This window comes from Lissotriton vulgaris, chromosome 3_1 (assembly GCF_964263255.1).
Source record: "Lissotriton vulgaris chromosome 3_1, aLisVul1.2, whole genome shotgun sequence".
NCBI lineage: Eukaryota > Metazoa > Chordata > Amphibia > Caudata > Salamandridae > Lissotriton > Lissotriton vulgaris.
In genome coordinates this window covers 804,691,362-804,707,195 of record NC_141689.1, presented here as the reverse complement: position 1 = coordinate 804,707,195, position 15,834 = coordinate 804,691,362, and the positions used below count along the sequence as shown (strand labels likewise).

The 15,834-nt window shown below is 41.5% G+C and overlaps 1 protein-coding gene across 1 annotated transcript in view; it reads right to left on the bottom strand.

Moving 5' to 3' along the window:
• ISOC1 (isochorismatase domain containing 1) overlaps nucleotides 1-15,834 on the bottom strand; it is a 114,508-nt gene that overhangs the window by 10,304 nt on the left and 88,370 nt on the right. The window contains exons 2-3 of the mRNA XM_086961120.1: nucleotides 10,816-10,935; nucleotides 10,488-10,691 (exon numbers count right to left, since the gene is read on the bottom strand). Of these exons, the coding sequence (XP_086817246.1) occupies nucleotides 10,488-10,691; nucleotides 10,816-10,935 (324 nt within the window). The remainder of the gene's footprint in view (nucleotides 1-10,487; nucleotides 10,692-10,815; nucleotides 10,936-15,834) is intronic.

The window sequence follows — 15,834 nt, the reverse complement described above, 5'->3', positions numbered from 1 at the left end:
TTAAAATAAGTTCTCTTTTGTTACAGTATTTCAAAATCAATATAACCTTTTCTTTGCTGCAATAAGAATCTTCTTTTCCTTTAATGTGCATTAACACAAAAAAGGGTGTTTATACCTGCTGTGAGTAGACCTGCCTGCTAGGAAGCACCCGCGCTTATAAAATAAGTAATAGTTTTTTTTATTTTAGATTTTTTCTGTATGCATATTGGTGCCATGCTTTTTCATTGGCATTTAAAAAAAAAAAGATTTCGTTTTGTGGCTTTTGCTTCCAACATTCTATTTTTAAAATTGACCAACGCACCAACTTTGAAAAGTCAAACCTACTGGCTTTGTCAGTGCTTGCTACAGTAGCACCTGTTAGTGCCTCTGACAAGATAAATACAAAGAGTGCCGACTTCTATGTATGTGTATGCCATTGCCCATGTTTTTTGTGACAAGGTAATCTGGTGCCAGATTAACTGCAACAGGGGGCCCGCCCATCAAGCTCCCGTTTTAGCTTCTGAATAAGCGGTACTCTTTTAGAAAACAAAAAAGAAGCATTCTGTTGTTTCTTACATGTTCAGGGGTTGACTTAAGTGACACGTTTAACAATGGCACAAATCAATGGCAATCTCTCTCTCTCTCACAATCACTCACTCTCAATCAACTCACTTACTCACTATCAACTCACTTACTCACTATCAACTCACTTACTCACTATCAACTCACTTACTCACTATCAACTCACTATCAACTCACTATCAACTCACTTACTCACTATCAACTCACTATCAACTCACTTACTCACTATCAACTCACTTACTCACTATCAACTCACTTACTCACTATCAACTCACTTACTCACTATCAACTCACTGACTCACTATCAACTCACTGACTCACTATCAACTCACTGACTCACTATCAACTCACTTACTCACTATCAACTCACTATCAACTCACTAACTCACTATCAACTCACTTACTCACTATCAACTCACTATCAACTCACTTACTCACTATCAACTCACTATCAACTCACTTACTCACTATCAACTCACTATCAACTCACTATCAACTCACTTACTCACTATCAACTCACTTACTCACTATCAACTCACTTACTCACTATCAACTCACTTACTCACTATCAACTCACTTACTCACTATCAACTCACTCACTCACTCTCAAACTCACACAATCAAACTCACTCACATAAACTCACTCACACAATCAAACTCACTCACACAATCAAACTCACTCACACAATCAAACTCACTCACACAATCAAACTCACACACACAATCAAACTCACTCACACAATCAAACTCACTCACACACTCACACAATCAAACTCAAACACACAATCAAATTCACTCATTCACACAATCAAACTCACTCAAATTCACTCACTCACTCAATCTCTCACTCACTCACAATCAATCTCACCCACTCACACAATCAAACTCACTCACACAATCAAACTCACTCACACAATCAAATTCACTCACACAATCAAATTCACTCACACAATCAAATTCACTTACACAATCAAATTCACTCACACAATCAAATTCACTCACTCACACACTCACACAATCAAACTCACTCACTCACACAATCAAACTCACTCACTCAATCAAACTCACTCACACAATCAAACTCACTCACACAATCAAACTCACTCACACAATCAAACTCACTCACACAATCAAACTCACTCACACACTCACACAATCAAACTCAAACACACAATCAAATTCACTCAAATTCACTCACACTCCCTCAATCTCTCACTCACTCACAATCAATCTCACCCACTCACACAATCAAATTCACTCACACAATCAAATTCACTCACACAATCAAATTCACTCACTCACACACTCACTCACACAATCAAACTCACTCACACAATCAAACTCACTCACACACTCACACAATCAAACTCAAACACACAATCAAATTCACTCAAATTCACTCACACTCCCTCAATCTCTCACTCACTCACAATCAATCTCACCCACTCACACAATCAAACTCACTCACTCACACAATCAAACTCACTCACACAATCAAACTCACTCACTCACACAATCAAACTCACTCACTCACACAATCAAACTCACTCAATCTCACTCTCACTCACTCACACAATCAAACTCACTCACTCACTCGCTCACTCACACAGTTTAACTCAGCCAGACTCGGAAGGCAGCTTTTATTCCCCAGCAGTCCAACTTCCTAACAGAAGTCACTTGAACTCCTAGGAGCACGGACACTAAACATACTGACCAAACATTTGGAATGGGCCTATTGACCACACACAGCATTACAAATACAGTGGAGAAAAATAGGTTTTTAATAGCACAATAACACTGAACAAGGTGTTCGCAAAAAGGATGCTTTAGGACCATTTAAAAGTTGTGAAATGGTGTTTCTATTGGCTCAAGTGGTCTATAGAGGTAGGCTCTTGGGTCCTTTCAGAATTTGAAGGATTGATGGGGTACTAATGGAACTGACAGGGATGTTGCTCCAAAAACTAAGCATAGACAGAGAATTACTGTCCTGCCTTTTATTTATTTCCTCTAGTCTTCTGTTTCAAGTTTAGCTATGTCCACGTTTCTAGAGTGGCCCTGGCCGCAAGAAGTGGAACAGTGTTGTTCCTTAGACGGGACTTGTTTTAACTTCTTTGTGCCCTTGATGAACCGTTTAGCAACGTTGTGAATGCCTTTGAGTGGTCAGTGCGGCCATTCTCATGTGTCGGAAACGTACAAGTGTTAAATCTGTAAGGTGGGAGGACCAAGGTTTGGAGAGTGGGAAGAAGTGAGTTTCGGGTGCTTCAGTAGGGAATGCTGGCACCTTGCTGTCTTGACTCTTCGCAATGTGATATTTGAAGTTTAAATTAATTTTGCGATTACTATGCATTGCCAGTGCATACTAAAAAGCAGACAATCACAGGCACACAATTACATCCACAGAGTGCAACACACACAGTGACACACATATTCACAGACAAGCCCACACTCAGGAAACAAAAAAAGAAAGTGTGCAAGAGAGAGATACAGGACAGGCGAAAGCAAGAAGGAAAAGGGAGAAGAGGGGCAGACTCAGGACACAGACTTAAATGAAGGACAGGATAGCAGTAGAGGTGGACAAAAGGGGTTGGGATTTCTGCCAGGAACGAGTACGAGACTAAAATAAGAAATACGGGGAAATGAAGGAAAGAGGAAAAGAGGGACAGAAAGCAAAAGATAGTTGAGAGAGAAGAGGGAAATGTGAACACAGCAAAATGTTTTAAAGGGAAAGAGGCAAAGAAATGAAAAGAGGTGCATGACAGCAGAGAAAATGGAGAAGAAGGCAGGGGAGACCGGCACGGATTTGGGTAGCGGGACAGGGAGTGGAAAAAAAGAAAACCAAACACTCACCTTATCACTGCATCTCTCCTCGGTCTCTCCTCCGCATCAGCCGGAACAGGAAGCACCCAGGCTCCCCTAAGCTAATAACAATGCAGCAATGCAGCGTTGGGATTGATGTGAGCACTGTGGTTCAGTTTTAATACAGGAACTGGAAGCCTGGGCATGTTCTCCACCCAGGCTGTAATGCAGGGTGGGTGAAGAACATGCAAAGTGCGGATGACTGCTTGGCCAGCCAAACATTATTGCACTCTTTACAGAGTGCCTACACTCCTCCCCTGCACAGTGAGCAGGGCAGCCCCCCACACCTTTTCATGCTTGCAGCTGGAAAAACTTAAAATGATAACATCATTATCATTTTAGTTTTCCTTTATTTGCACTGCTGCAAACAGTGGGACAATGCTACTCCGCTTTAGCGGAGGAGCCTCCCTTGGAAGAAGGGATGAAGATTGAAGGGGCGAGAGAGAGGGAGAAGTACAGCTAAAGAAGAGAGGAGGTAAAAGAAACAAGGTGGGTCTTGAGATGGCGAAAGAAGATTAGAGATGGACAGGTGTTATCAAACAGGGGTTGACCCAGTACAGTCAAAGGACCTGGGTATTCATTAATATAGAAAACAGTTGGTCCTCGACACAATTATAACATATAAAGCAATTATAACATTCGGTTAAGTTAATTTTCTTCAAACCAAGACTGAATCTGTATTGTTAATTCAATAGGTAATACTAGCCACATTGACAAGATATCATACAGTAAGCACCAACAGTAAGTCCCAATTCCAAAAAATCCCATTGCCATCTGTGCAAACTAAGGACTACGGAACTGTATATAGCATACAAGCTAGTAAAAAAGAAGTACATTTTTTACAAGCGTTATCCAGGGCAGGCTCGTTTTTCTTGTATATAAATGACCTACACTATGTTTCTCTGACCCTCTTGATCATTCACTTGAGCACACACTTTAATCTTTCTCTGTGCACGTTTTCTTTTACTATAGAAATATCTCTTGGTTTATTACTTATGTAAATACATGTATAAAGATACGTTTAATTCTAAACTTTGTTATATTGTACATTAAATAGGCGGACCTAATTGAACTTTTCTTAGTTCTAATGATTTGTTGGTGCTTACTGTATGATATCTTGTCAATGTGGGCTAGTATTACCTATTGAATTAACAATACAGATTCAGTCTTGGTTTAAAAAAAATTAACTTAACCGAATGTTATAATTGCTTTATATGTTATAATTGTGTCGAGGACCAACTGTTTTCTATACTAGAGATGGACAGGAGCAAAAGGACTAGGAAAGCGACTCCCAAACAGATAAAAGTGAGAGTCAAAGAGACGAGAGAAAACACCAGAGAGAAAAAAGAGAGGAACAGACGATTGAAATGGCGAGGGGAGAAAGGAGAGACTGGGTAATGGAGTAGTAATTGAAAGCTTGTCAATTTAATATATTTATATTTTTTACAACACATTTTTTTAGTTTTTACTCAAAACTAAAAAAAATCTGCGCTATCACAACTGCAGCCCCTGTGACCCTGTGTCCAAGCGCAAGGCCCTATACATATAAACCATCTATATTGCAGTAACAAAATACTGTAAAATTAAATATAATAAAAAAATAATTGGTCCCCCGCTTAACGCATTGTCACCATGAATGATGGGAGGTAGAAGACTCTCATTCACACATGGAGCTTGTTCAAGAGAGGAGCCTGCCACAGTTCTTCCAGGGTGCCATATTTATGTGGGACTCCACATGCCTTTAACACCAATTTTTCCATCGCTGCACAGTAGTCCATGCCCCTGACCCATTCATGCAGTGGTGGTGCCTGTTCATCCCTTCATCATCTAGCCAAGTCTCTCTTGGCGACCAAGTATGCTGCAGCTATGAGAGCACATGCTGCTCTTGTCTATCTTAGTGTGTCCATAATTCCCAGTAATGCAATTTTGGGGTCCAGTGCAAGCGGTCGGTAAACGACCTGCCCAATCTTGCTTTTGACCCCCTGCCAGTACCTCTACGCAACTGGACATTCCCACAACGCATGACAGAGGGAGCCCGGGGAACAGTGACAGCTGAGACTCACCAGCACAGGGGCAAGTCCCATTCGCCAGAGTCGCATCGGGGAAAAGGACATTCAATTAAAATACTTGAGTTATATCAAGCAAAAGCACATCAATATAGTCATCACCCTTGGAGCCATTTTCCCCTCAGTCCATTTCTCGTCATCAAGGATCCCCAGGTCCTCCTCCCACCTGGCCCCAAGAGAAGTCAGCGAGTCTGATTTACTTACAACCAGGGACTTGTAGAGTTGTGAAATGCCTCCCCATCCAAGGATGTTAGTGACAATTTTACGCTTTAGAGGGCTGAATTCCGGGAGGGTGTCCAGTCTTTCATTGTGTCTAGCTAGAGCATGACGCAGCTGGGGGTATCTAGAGAACTGAGAGGAGTGCAGATGAAACTCGGCCACGAGTTCCTGGAACAACCTCATACTCCTCCCTCAGACATCCTGCAGTATAGATATGCCAAAGGTTCCAGAAGCCAAACCCAGAAAGGCCCACAGTCTGACAGCCTTGTCCCGTGCCAAAGGGAGGGGTGTGGGGGGGGAAGGGGTCAACACCTGAAGGGTACCAAACCATTTCATGTGGTTAAGGGCCTCATAACAGCACCAAATGGGGACCTGGGCAATGGGCGGCAATGAATGGGCAGGGTTGTCTGTGTCCGCTCCGAACCATTCAATTATATAGAACAACTGTGACGCCCAGAAATACAATTTAACAACCACGCAGTCCAGCCCTGCCTCAAATGAGGAGTACCAACATTTCTTGAATGAGACTCTGGGTGCTTTACCCACCCACAAGAAACTTACAATTTGAGCTTGCATGTCTGTGAAGAAGGTGGGCGGTAGCGGGTGGGTACATTGCTGTAATATGTATGTCAATTATAGATTTTGATTAACTAAAGTCATCACTTTCCTTCCAAAAAGGTTGTTGTTTTCTTTTTCATCTACAAGCCACCATGTCTGGTGCAACCTATATGATAACGTGCTGCAATGCTTATCCGTTTATTGCGATCTTAATCAATCTAAACAATGTAGTGAGTGACCTTTCAAGATAAAAAAATAACATATTATGTTAGGTTTTTAATGCAATTCAGGTTTGCTCATGATTACATGCAACCTGCTCTACCCCACCCGATCCCACAACAAAAATGATTAAGGCCACTTCCGGTCTGTCATTGCCAGATTTATGTGAGATGCCGCGTATGGGATCCATTTCAAGTTTTTATGGAAATTTTATTCCAATGTACTGGTATTCCTTAACTTCAGTTTTTGTACTTCTGACCGTATTAACAGATAATTTGCATTGCTGATATTTTATAATAACTTGAAGATTTGCATTATAAGCCAAGATGAGTCAGGTCAATCATCAGCATATGTAGAACGACTAGATCCTTTGTGTCGAGATGCAAAGCAGGTAGTACCAACAAACTAGTGCTTAGATCAGCAGGTCTTAGAGTAGACAAAACTGGTGCAAGAATACATACCTGCTTTAACCATTGGTTTAATATTAGATAGAACATCGAGCCATGTGTCTGTAGTCTGTTCACTTACTAATGCCAATAAACCGGACATAATCCCACAACTTTGTAGTTTTAACCATAGTGTCGGATGACCAACTTGATCAACATTTGTAGTGTAGCCTATATACACAATGTGTAATAAGTGAGTTTTGGCAATTGCTGCCCATATTCATAAATAGGCCAGGGTCAGCGTGTTATCAAATGTTGAGCAATTCAAACTGAATCCTGTCCTCTCCACAAGTATGATACCTGTTTGCTAAATCCTTTCTTGGGACAAAGTGACAAGGTTTTCATTTAACAAAGAGAGCGGTCGGTATTCAAGGGGTGCCAATGCAGAAAAGAGACATTCTGGTTGAGGCAGACCATCTTGCACCCCAACTTTCATAAATGGTTTCTCTGGCAAAGGTGGACTTCCCAATACTAATACAGTTGACAAACCAGGATTCGTATTTTGATCAACCTCCGTGAGAACTTAGTGCCATAAAGTATCATGCCTGACGACATTAGTGGATAGTCTATATTAAGAAGGATTTTATACCCCCTGGCTACTCTGTGGACCAAGAATAATGTCTCCTCTTACCCAGTGATTAAAGCTTGCATTGTGTGTGTGATCAACAGTTATCTCTCATTCTCCTCACTCACGAATGCAGTTTGAAAACCTGAACAAATGATCGACCTTCCTCAAATGAAAATGATCTTGCTCTAGTCACACTGCTCACAGAACTTTGCTTCAATACTCGCTGTGGTATGTTGATTACTGTAACAGCCTCTAAACAAGGCTTTCGGCACATATCCCTCGCCAAGCTCTACTCTCCTTGTATTTGGCCCTATGCACAATGATCATATTGCTCCTGCACTCACATCTCCCAACTTGTTCACTGTGGCAGTGCCGGGCAAAGAATCAATGAATGTCCTCAAAGAACAAAGTCAGGGCAATTGATTTTTATTATTTGATAAACAAACTCTGTCTGTTTTGAAATACAAAAAAAACTTTGAGAAGTGGGTGAAACAAACACACCACTTGACCGGCTTTCAATTGGCCATCCATAGCCCTTATTGCATTATAACTTTTAACCCTAGTTCAGCACTCTGCCCATAAGCACATGCTATATTTGACCTTAACTTTTTCCATTCACTTCAGAGGCTCGTCTATAGCTTCTGCTTTATTTCAACATGTGCCATCCATGCAGTCCTCTGCTTGTAGCCCTGCTGATTGGTGTCTTGATTACCTTACAATGGGTTATTCGCTAATGAATACATTTACAGCCTGATTCATCAAGCCGAAATCGGCTCGCAAAGGGTCAGATTCTGAGAATCTGGCCCTTTGCGATCGCTATTTTTGCATTTGGGACTCATCATCCCAAATGCAAAAATCGGTAATAGCGATTTCGCTATTTTGCGAGGAATTCCATTTAAGGAATCTCTATTTGAGATTCCTTAAATGCAATTCATCATCCATTTAAAAATTGCGAATTCGCAATTTCGGCCCGCTATTTACCGCGAGGTCAAACCTATGCCATATGTGCCTGTTGATACTTAATCATTACCTTAAACTGCTGTTGAATTCTGTGTCTTATTTACCAATATGTATCTTACATCACAGATTAATTTTACAAGTGGCTACTACTTATTTATGCAAGACTATTTAGGGGGTACTCATTTCTAAAACCTATTAAGACAATGTATGGTAGTAAATTTAATATTTCACACATTAATCAAAATTTGCACTAGCAGAGCCTATAGGTCTCACCTTTTGGATGGTAATGCAGACCTCTTCATTTTGCTAATGGTTATGCTGAAGCTTTTCAGCATGGGCAAAAGGGAAAAAAAGATTTTTGGAGATGCAGTGCAGCTCCGCAAGTAAACAAATAAATAAATCACTATATGTACACTTACCTGTGTGAATCATAAGGCTACAGCGACCCAGCATGAGGATTCTCGTAGTATATGAATCAGCAAACACGCCCATGAACGTCATAATGCAGCTTTTTATTTACTGACCTAGATGGCGGACACTAATCTTGGAGCAGTAAATTGAAAAAGTGGCCTGTCAGCAAATTGTAGCTCTCGGTCCTTACAGAAAGGGATACAAATGTTATACAATAAAATGCTGGGAGAAGCCGGGAAGCAGCAGTGGAGTGGGTCCCACACTACTCCAATTCCGCAAAAAACTGAAAACCTGGCTGTTCAATAAATAAGTTCTCGGTATAGAATAGAGGTCTGAGCAAGGCAGCTTATTTAACATCAAGCTGGCAAATTAATCAGCGCCAAGACACCCTAGGGTATATGCTGCGCTTTATAAATGCCAATAAATAAATAAATAAAATAAATAGGGCATGGGGGGGAAAGTAATCACTGCCAAGTGGCAAAAACAACGGGGAATTGGGTGGGAAAGCAACAGAGGGAGTTGGGAAAGGGGGGAAGGGGTGGGTCGTAAGAAATGACACTAAATCCTTGGGATTCATACTTAACAAGAAGACCTTAATTTACACAAGCACTCTGGTTAAAAATATGTACTTCTAGTTAAGAATGCATTCAAAACCATATATCCTTAAACAAATAAGCAGTCAAAGTAGTCATACAGCCTTACATCATGTTCAGAATAGACTACGGCCAAGACTGTAGGCTAGGGTTGCATGAATTAACTAGGACACCAAGGGTCAGAAATACTAATCACTGGTCACAAAATACTGGTCATAATTTGCGACTAGTATTTTTGTGACCAGTGCAGTAGTTTATTACACTCTAACATTCCATACCTTCCACCAGATACTTGTGGAATCTTTCTATACAGAGATATAAAGCACACTTTTCTAGATCTAATTATTCATACTATTGTTGCTTACGGATACTCACTGGGCGCATTTAATTTTGTTGGTATTTAACCACTTTCTAATCCATTGTTTCAGATGTACATTTGTGATATTATTTTTGGTTCTGCTACACTGTTATTTTACCGGTCATAACGTACCCCAGCTTCCAAGCCTTTGAGTTACTGATGCACCCTTAAAAATGCCTTATTTAATTATTTTATGGTGGTCCTTAATAACTTCTGATGATGCATAACGTTTTATCTCCTTTCTAATTTATCTAGTTACGTCTTATTTGTCCTATCGGCCTGATGCAGATTTCTATTACAATAAGTTATTTGGGCGTGGCTAAGGCTTTTGCCTTGTACTATGTTCAGATACTTTAAATGGTTGGTCTTCAGGAAAAAAACACAGGGTCCTAATATGTTAAGGCCCTCAACAGTGTCAGAATATTAATTATCATGTCACTATTTTTAATCCTGTCTGGTACAGTGGTGTGGTACAGCGACTTCTAAATAAAGATGATCCAGGTGATAACAGCATAACCATCATCATTTAATACAAAAGATTGCAGTAAGTTGATACTTCAAAGGCATGAATCTTGCAAAATCTGAATTTGTATGCTTCAATACCAGTAATTTTAAGCGAATGCTATACATACTTTCAAACATTGTTTTAGATGACAAAATTGATATCCATACCTCAACTCCAAACAATACCACACTGCGGACACCAGGAATCTCTGCTAAGGCAGCTTCAACTTCAGGTAATACCATAGAAAACTTTGTTTTGGGAAGCACAAGTTTAACTCCTGTTAAATCAAGTTCTTGAACTGTGCTTCCAAGACCTTTGGGATATTGTTCTGTGACTATCACAGGAATTCCTAAAATGCGAGCTCCTTGGAGCTAGAGGAAAACAACATAAAATACATTAAAATATTTCCCCCAGTGATCAAGGTCTCGAAAAACACAAAATCACAAAACGAAACAAAACAAAAACCAAAAAAGAATTACAAAAACAAAAACTTACCAGCCTCTGTCCTACACTGATGATATCTCCAAAATACTTGATAGCTGGCCTAAATCTCTCTTGCATGTCACAACAGAAGAACACAGTGCTTGAAGGTGTAAGGTTTCCCAAGGTAGTGAGCTGGAAAACACAGAAGAACATTTTGCATTTTAATTATAAAAGCTATAACATTTTGCTTCTAGTTGTTCATATACTGCTGCTGCATTATCAAGAGTCCATCCGCAGCTGAGAAAAGAATTAACATTGCATTATTAATAATGCACCTGAATGGGCGAATAGACTGAAGGGCTTTGTTGTGTTCCAAACATTGACGAAAGTCCCTATTGTGTCACTAAGCATTTTCAGGAGAGATTCAACATTTCCCACTTGGCATCCAGTTCTATTTTCCTATAATGCACTCTTCTACTGCCAAAGTCCTCTTGACACAGCCAATAATTTGCATAATGATAAACTGACAAACATAATATTGACTCTGCGTTTTAAATATTCACAAAAACAAATTAAGTTCCCTCAAAGAAAGGTCATTTTCACAAACTGTTTGAAGACTGACAGAGAAGCCACAGTCAGTGAGCTAATGTCCAAGGGACCATCTTCTACAGTAGATCTTGGTGTTCAGAGAATTTTAACAGCAAGGCAGATGATCATTGCAAGGCTCTTAAAAGATAGTAAAAGTAGTAGGACAGGTTTTTGGCATAGGAAAAGAGGTTTTCAGATGAGTAAAGGCTTGATGAACAAGGCAAAAAATTAGATGATAATGTCCACTTCACAAGCTACTTGGAGCCATGTGGCAAAGAAAGTGCTCGAAATTCACAGCACCAATATGGCAGAACCATCACATGAAAAGTAAGGTGCCAAGTTTGTGCAGCTTTTGCATCTGAGAAAGAAGCTACTTAGTGAGGCACACCCTCATGCCGGTCACATAATCAAGGAGAGGCTGAGCAGCACAACCACACTGACCCTTAGAGGAAGGATGAATAGTTAACAGACTCTTTAGTTTCAGATACAGGAGACACATAAGCTAGTCTCTGCAGAAATCTGAGTTTCCAGAGACAGTTTCTGGTAAGCAATACCCAGGGCCGGTCCTAGGACTTGTGGGGCCCTGGGCGAAAGGGAAGATGTGAGGCCCCTCTAATTTGCTTGTGACATCACAAGGTGTTAGGTGTGGTTAGGTCCAGTATACATGCTCCTTACTATATATCATGATCCAAAAGTTCTATGAAAAGATCTCCGGTAAAGCGCCCCCTTGTGGGTGCCCATTGGGCATTGCAGTGCTGACCTGAAATTAAGCTTGCCCGATTATGAAGCATGACACGCATACAGGTGTGTGAGGGCATTTGATCCTATTGCAGCATATCCCCGCAGGGTACCAGTGTGTCTGGGGTCTGAACCACAATCCAAATTAGACCCGTCCAACTGGTGATTATCTGCATTCGACAGCCTTCTGCAGCTTGAGAGAGGCTTGTGTGAAGTCCTGCTAAAAATGTTGGCTTCCTTCGGCCCTTAGAAGTCGGTGGAATTTGGATGTTTTAAAGTTTGTGTTGTTTCTGCTGAGGTTGTCAGCCTTGATTTCTCTTCGGCTTCCTTCCTCCTTAATTAGGTGTACTTTTTTAGCATTAGGCCGTATCTCTGCCTCTAAATAAATAAATATATAAAATAGTGCATAACTACAGCTTATGTCACCAATTAATATTTTCTAGCAATTTGGGCATCTTTTTACTCATTGAAAGCCTTTACTTCCAGGCACATGTCGCCATGTGGATTACTGGGCCTTCTATGAATATCACCCTATTTGGGGAACAGGCACACATCATTCCCTATCACTGTGGCTAAGCTGGTAATTCCTTATTATAATTACAGTTTGTGAGTCTCCCTCTCGCATACCCTCACCCATCTCACCCTCTGGTGCTGTGCCCAATAAAGTATGCTGTACCTCATTGGCCAAGCAGGACATAAAAAACATTACACATAAGCTCAAAACAACACAACACCCTTCCAACCACACACATGTTGTAGCTTGGTATCTATGTTGGTAAGTGCTTCAGCGCCTCACACATGGATAGTAAGCACTAAACAAATGCTACAATACCATACAATATGTTAATTGGACAAATCGAAGTAGGACACTTGAAAAGCTAAAATCCCATTCAAATGAATTAGAAATGCTTCCAAACTGCTGCTGTGGATTACACAGCATTGAATGTTAATCTAAAAGGCTGCTTGGTGGGGTAACGTAATGTCTTTTGTAATCAGTGTGCAACCTGGAGCAGGCTAGCTGACATAAGGTTGGCATGGAAGTTCAGACCTCTCATCTTTCTTGTAGAATTTCAGAAGTGTACCTATTTAATTACTCACTTAACAGGCTGCCCAGCCTACGATTAACGTATCCTTAAACTTGGTAACAGTAATGTATGCTTTTCGCAACTCTACAAATTACGTTTCTCAAGGATAAACCTTTGAAAAGGAAAGCTCCAAATAGCTGCCATCTTGCTAATGTACCAAAACCAAACTCTGAAGATGGGGATTAAGAAATGAGTTAGTGAGCTTCATTCCCATACTATGGCTGCACCTTTACATGCGGGGACAATAGGAACCCCTTGCACAATGTCTATCTTCTTTCTGATCTCTCCGTAAAGTGGATTTGTACTCAGTACGTTCAACAAACATGGCTAAATACTTGCCTGGCCTTTATCATTGTGTGTTGTCGCTAATAATTGGGGCCTAGGATTGGATAGTAAATCTGTTGACAAACAAAGCCTGGAGAGGAGGCAAGCAAAGACCTCAGTTTGTTCACAGTTGATAGCATAATAGTTTTGTGAGTTGCACCCTGGCTGTATAACTGCAGATCAGTAGTTTGAATCTATGCAAGACACAATCGTTCTTCCAGGATCCATTATCTGAGCGTCATTAAATAATATAATAGTAAATCCTTAGAAAAAGTGGAATGAAACACCTTTATATGTACGTGATAATTCAAATGACAGCTAAAAATACCTTTGCCACACCACCACATAGGTATTGTGCGTTTCACCACTAGGTTAATATCCAATGTGTTGTGTGCCTCTTTTCATGCTAAATATTTTAGGCAAAGGCTCAGAATAACATCACCATTAACAAGCATAGGCAAAGCCAATTGGTCTTGCCTAGAACAAATATTGGCTTTGGCAATGTTGAGTTGCCGTGTTGTACACCAGTGTAGCTGTTTTTCAGCATGGTTAAAAGTTAGTGGCATGGAGTGTCCTTGAGTGAAACTATAGGAATAGAGTGTAATTGACTGGATTTTTTAGAGTAGTAGTTGTAGAGTGTAATAGGGGGAGTACAGTGTCATAAGTTGAGTAGAGCGGAGTAGAGTTTAGTCGTTCAGTGTCAGAGTGTCGTAGAGTGCAGTGTCATCAAGTTCAGAGTCATAGAGTGGAGTGCTGTATATTGGAGTAGGGTGGAATGGGTGGAGTGGGTTGTGTGGACTGAGGTAGTGAGTGGATTGAAGTAGATTGGGGAGGATTGGGCTGAATTGGGATAGAGCGAGTTGGAGCGAGTTGGACTGGGTAGGTGGGGTGGATTGGAGTGGTATGGATTGAAATGGGGTGAGGTGGATTGGAGTAGGTTCTGTTAAATTGGTTTGGGGTGGGGTGAGGTGGATTGGAGTGTGGGAGGCCGGGGTAACTGAGTGGGGTGGTCTGAACTGGGGCGGGTGGATTGGATTTGGGTAGAGTTGGGTGGATTGGAGTAAAGTGGGGTGGATTGAACTGCCGTGGAGAGGGGTGGACTGAATGTGGTAGATTAGACTGAAGTGGGGTGGATAAAAATGGGAAGGGAGGATTGGATTGGGGTGAGGTGGATTGGAGTGGAGAAGAGTGAACATGAGTGGGGTGGGGTGGACTAGAGTGGGGTATAATGTAGTGAGGTGGGGTGGAATGGGTTGTGGTGAATTGGATTGGGGTTGGGTGGATTTGAGTGGAGTAGATTGAATTGCAGTGGGGTGGATTTTTATTGAGTGAGGTGGCTTGGATTGAGGTGAATTGGATTGTGGTGGGGTGAGGTGGATCGGATTGAATTGGGGTGGTTTGGATTGGAGTGTGGTGGGTCAGATTGGAGTGGGGTAGATTGGATTTGGGTGGATTGGATTGGATTTGGGTGGATTGGATTGGATTTGGGTGGATTGGATTGAAGTTGGGTGATTGGATTGAAGTTGGGTGATTGGATTGAAGTTGGGTTCAATTGGATAGGGGTGAGGTGGATTGGATTGGAGAGGGATGGAACTGAGTGGGGCAGATTGTTTTGGATTGGAGAGGAGCAGACATGAGTGGGGCAGACAGGAGTGGTGCAGATTGGAGTGGGGCAAATAGTTTTGCATTGGTGCTGATTGGAGTGTGGCAGATTGTTATGGATTGGAGTGGCGCTGATTGTATTGGAGCACATGGTTTTGGATTGGAGTGGGGCAGATTGTTTTAGGTTGGAGTAGGTCCGATTGTTTTGGATTGGAGTGGGGCAGATTGTTTTGGATTGAAATGGGGCAGATTGGCGTGCGGAGATTGGAGTGGGGCAGATTTGAGTGCGGAGATTGGAGTGGGGCAGACTGTTTTGGATTGGAGCGGGCTAGATTGTTTTGCATTGGAGTGTGGCAGATTGTTTTGGATTGGAGTGGCCAGATTGGAATGTAGAGATTGAAGGGTGGCAGATTGGAGTCCGGAGATTGGAGTGGGGCAGATTGGAGTCCGGAGATTGGAGTGGGGCAGATTGGAGTGCGGTGATTGTATTGGGGCAGATTGTTATGGATTGTATTGGGGCAGATTGTTTTGGATTGAAGTGGGGCAGATTGGTGTGTGGGGTGAGAGGATTGGAGTGTGGTGGAGTGGCGTGGTTTGGAATGGTCTAGGGTAGATTGGATTAAGTAGGGTGGATTGGTGTGGGGTGATGTGGGATGGATTGGCGTGGATTAGAGTGGGACCGATTGGAGGTGTACTGAACTATTATGTGTTAAAGCATTTTTCAGAAAAAAACACATAAGAAAGAAACCTGGTC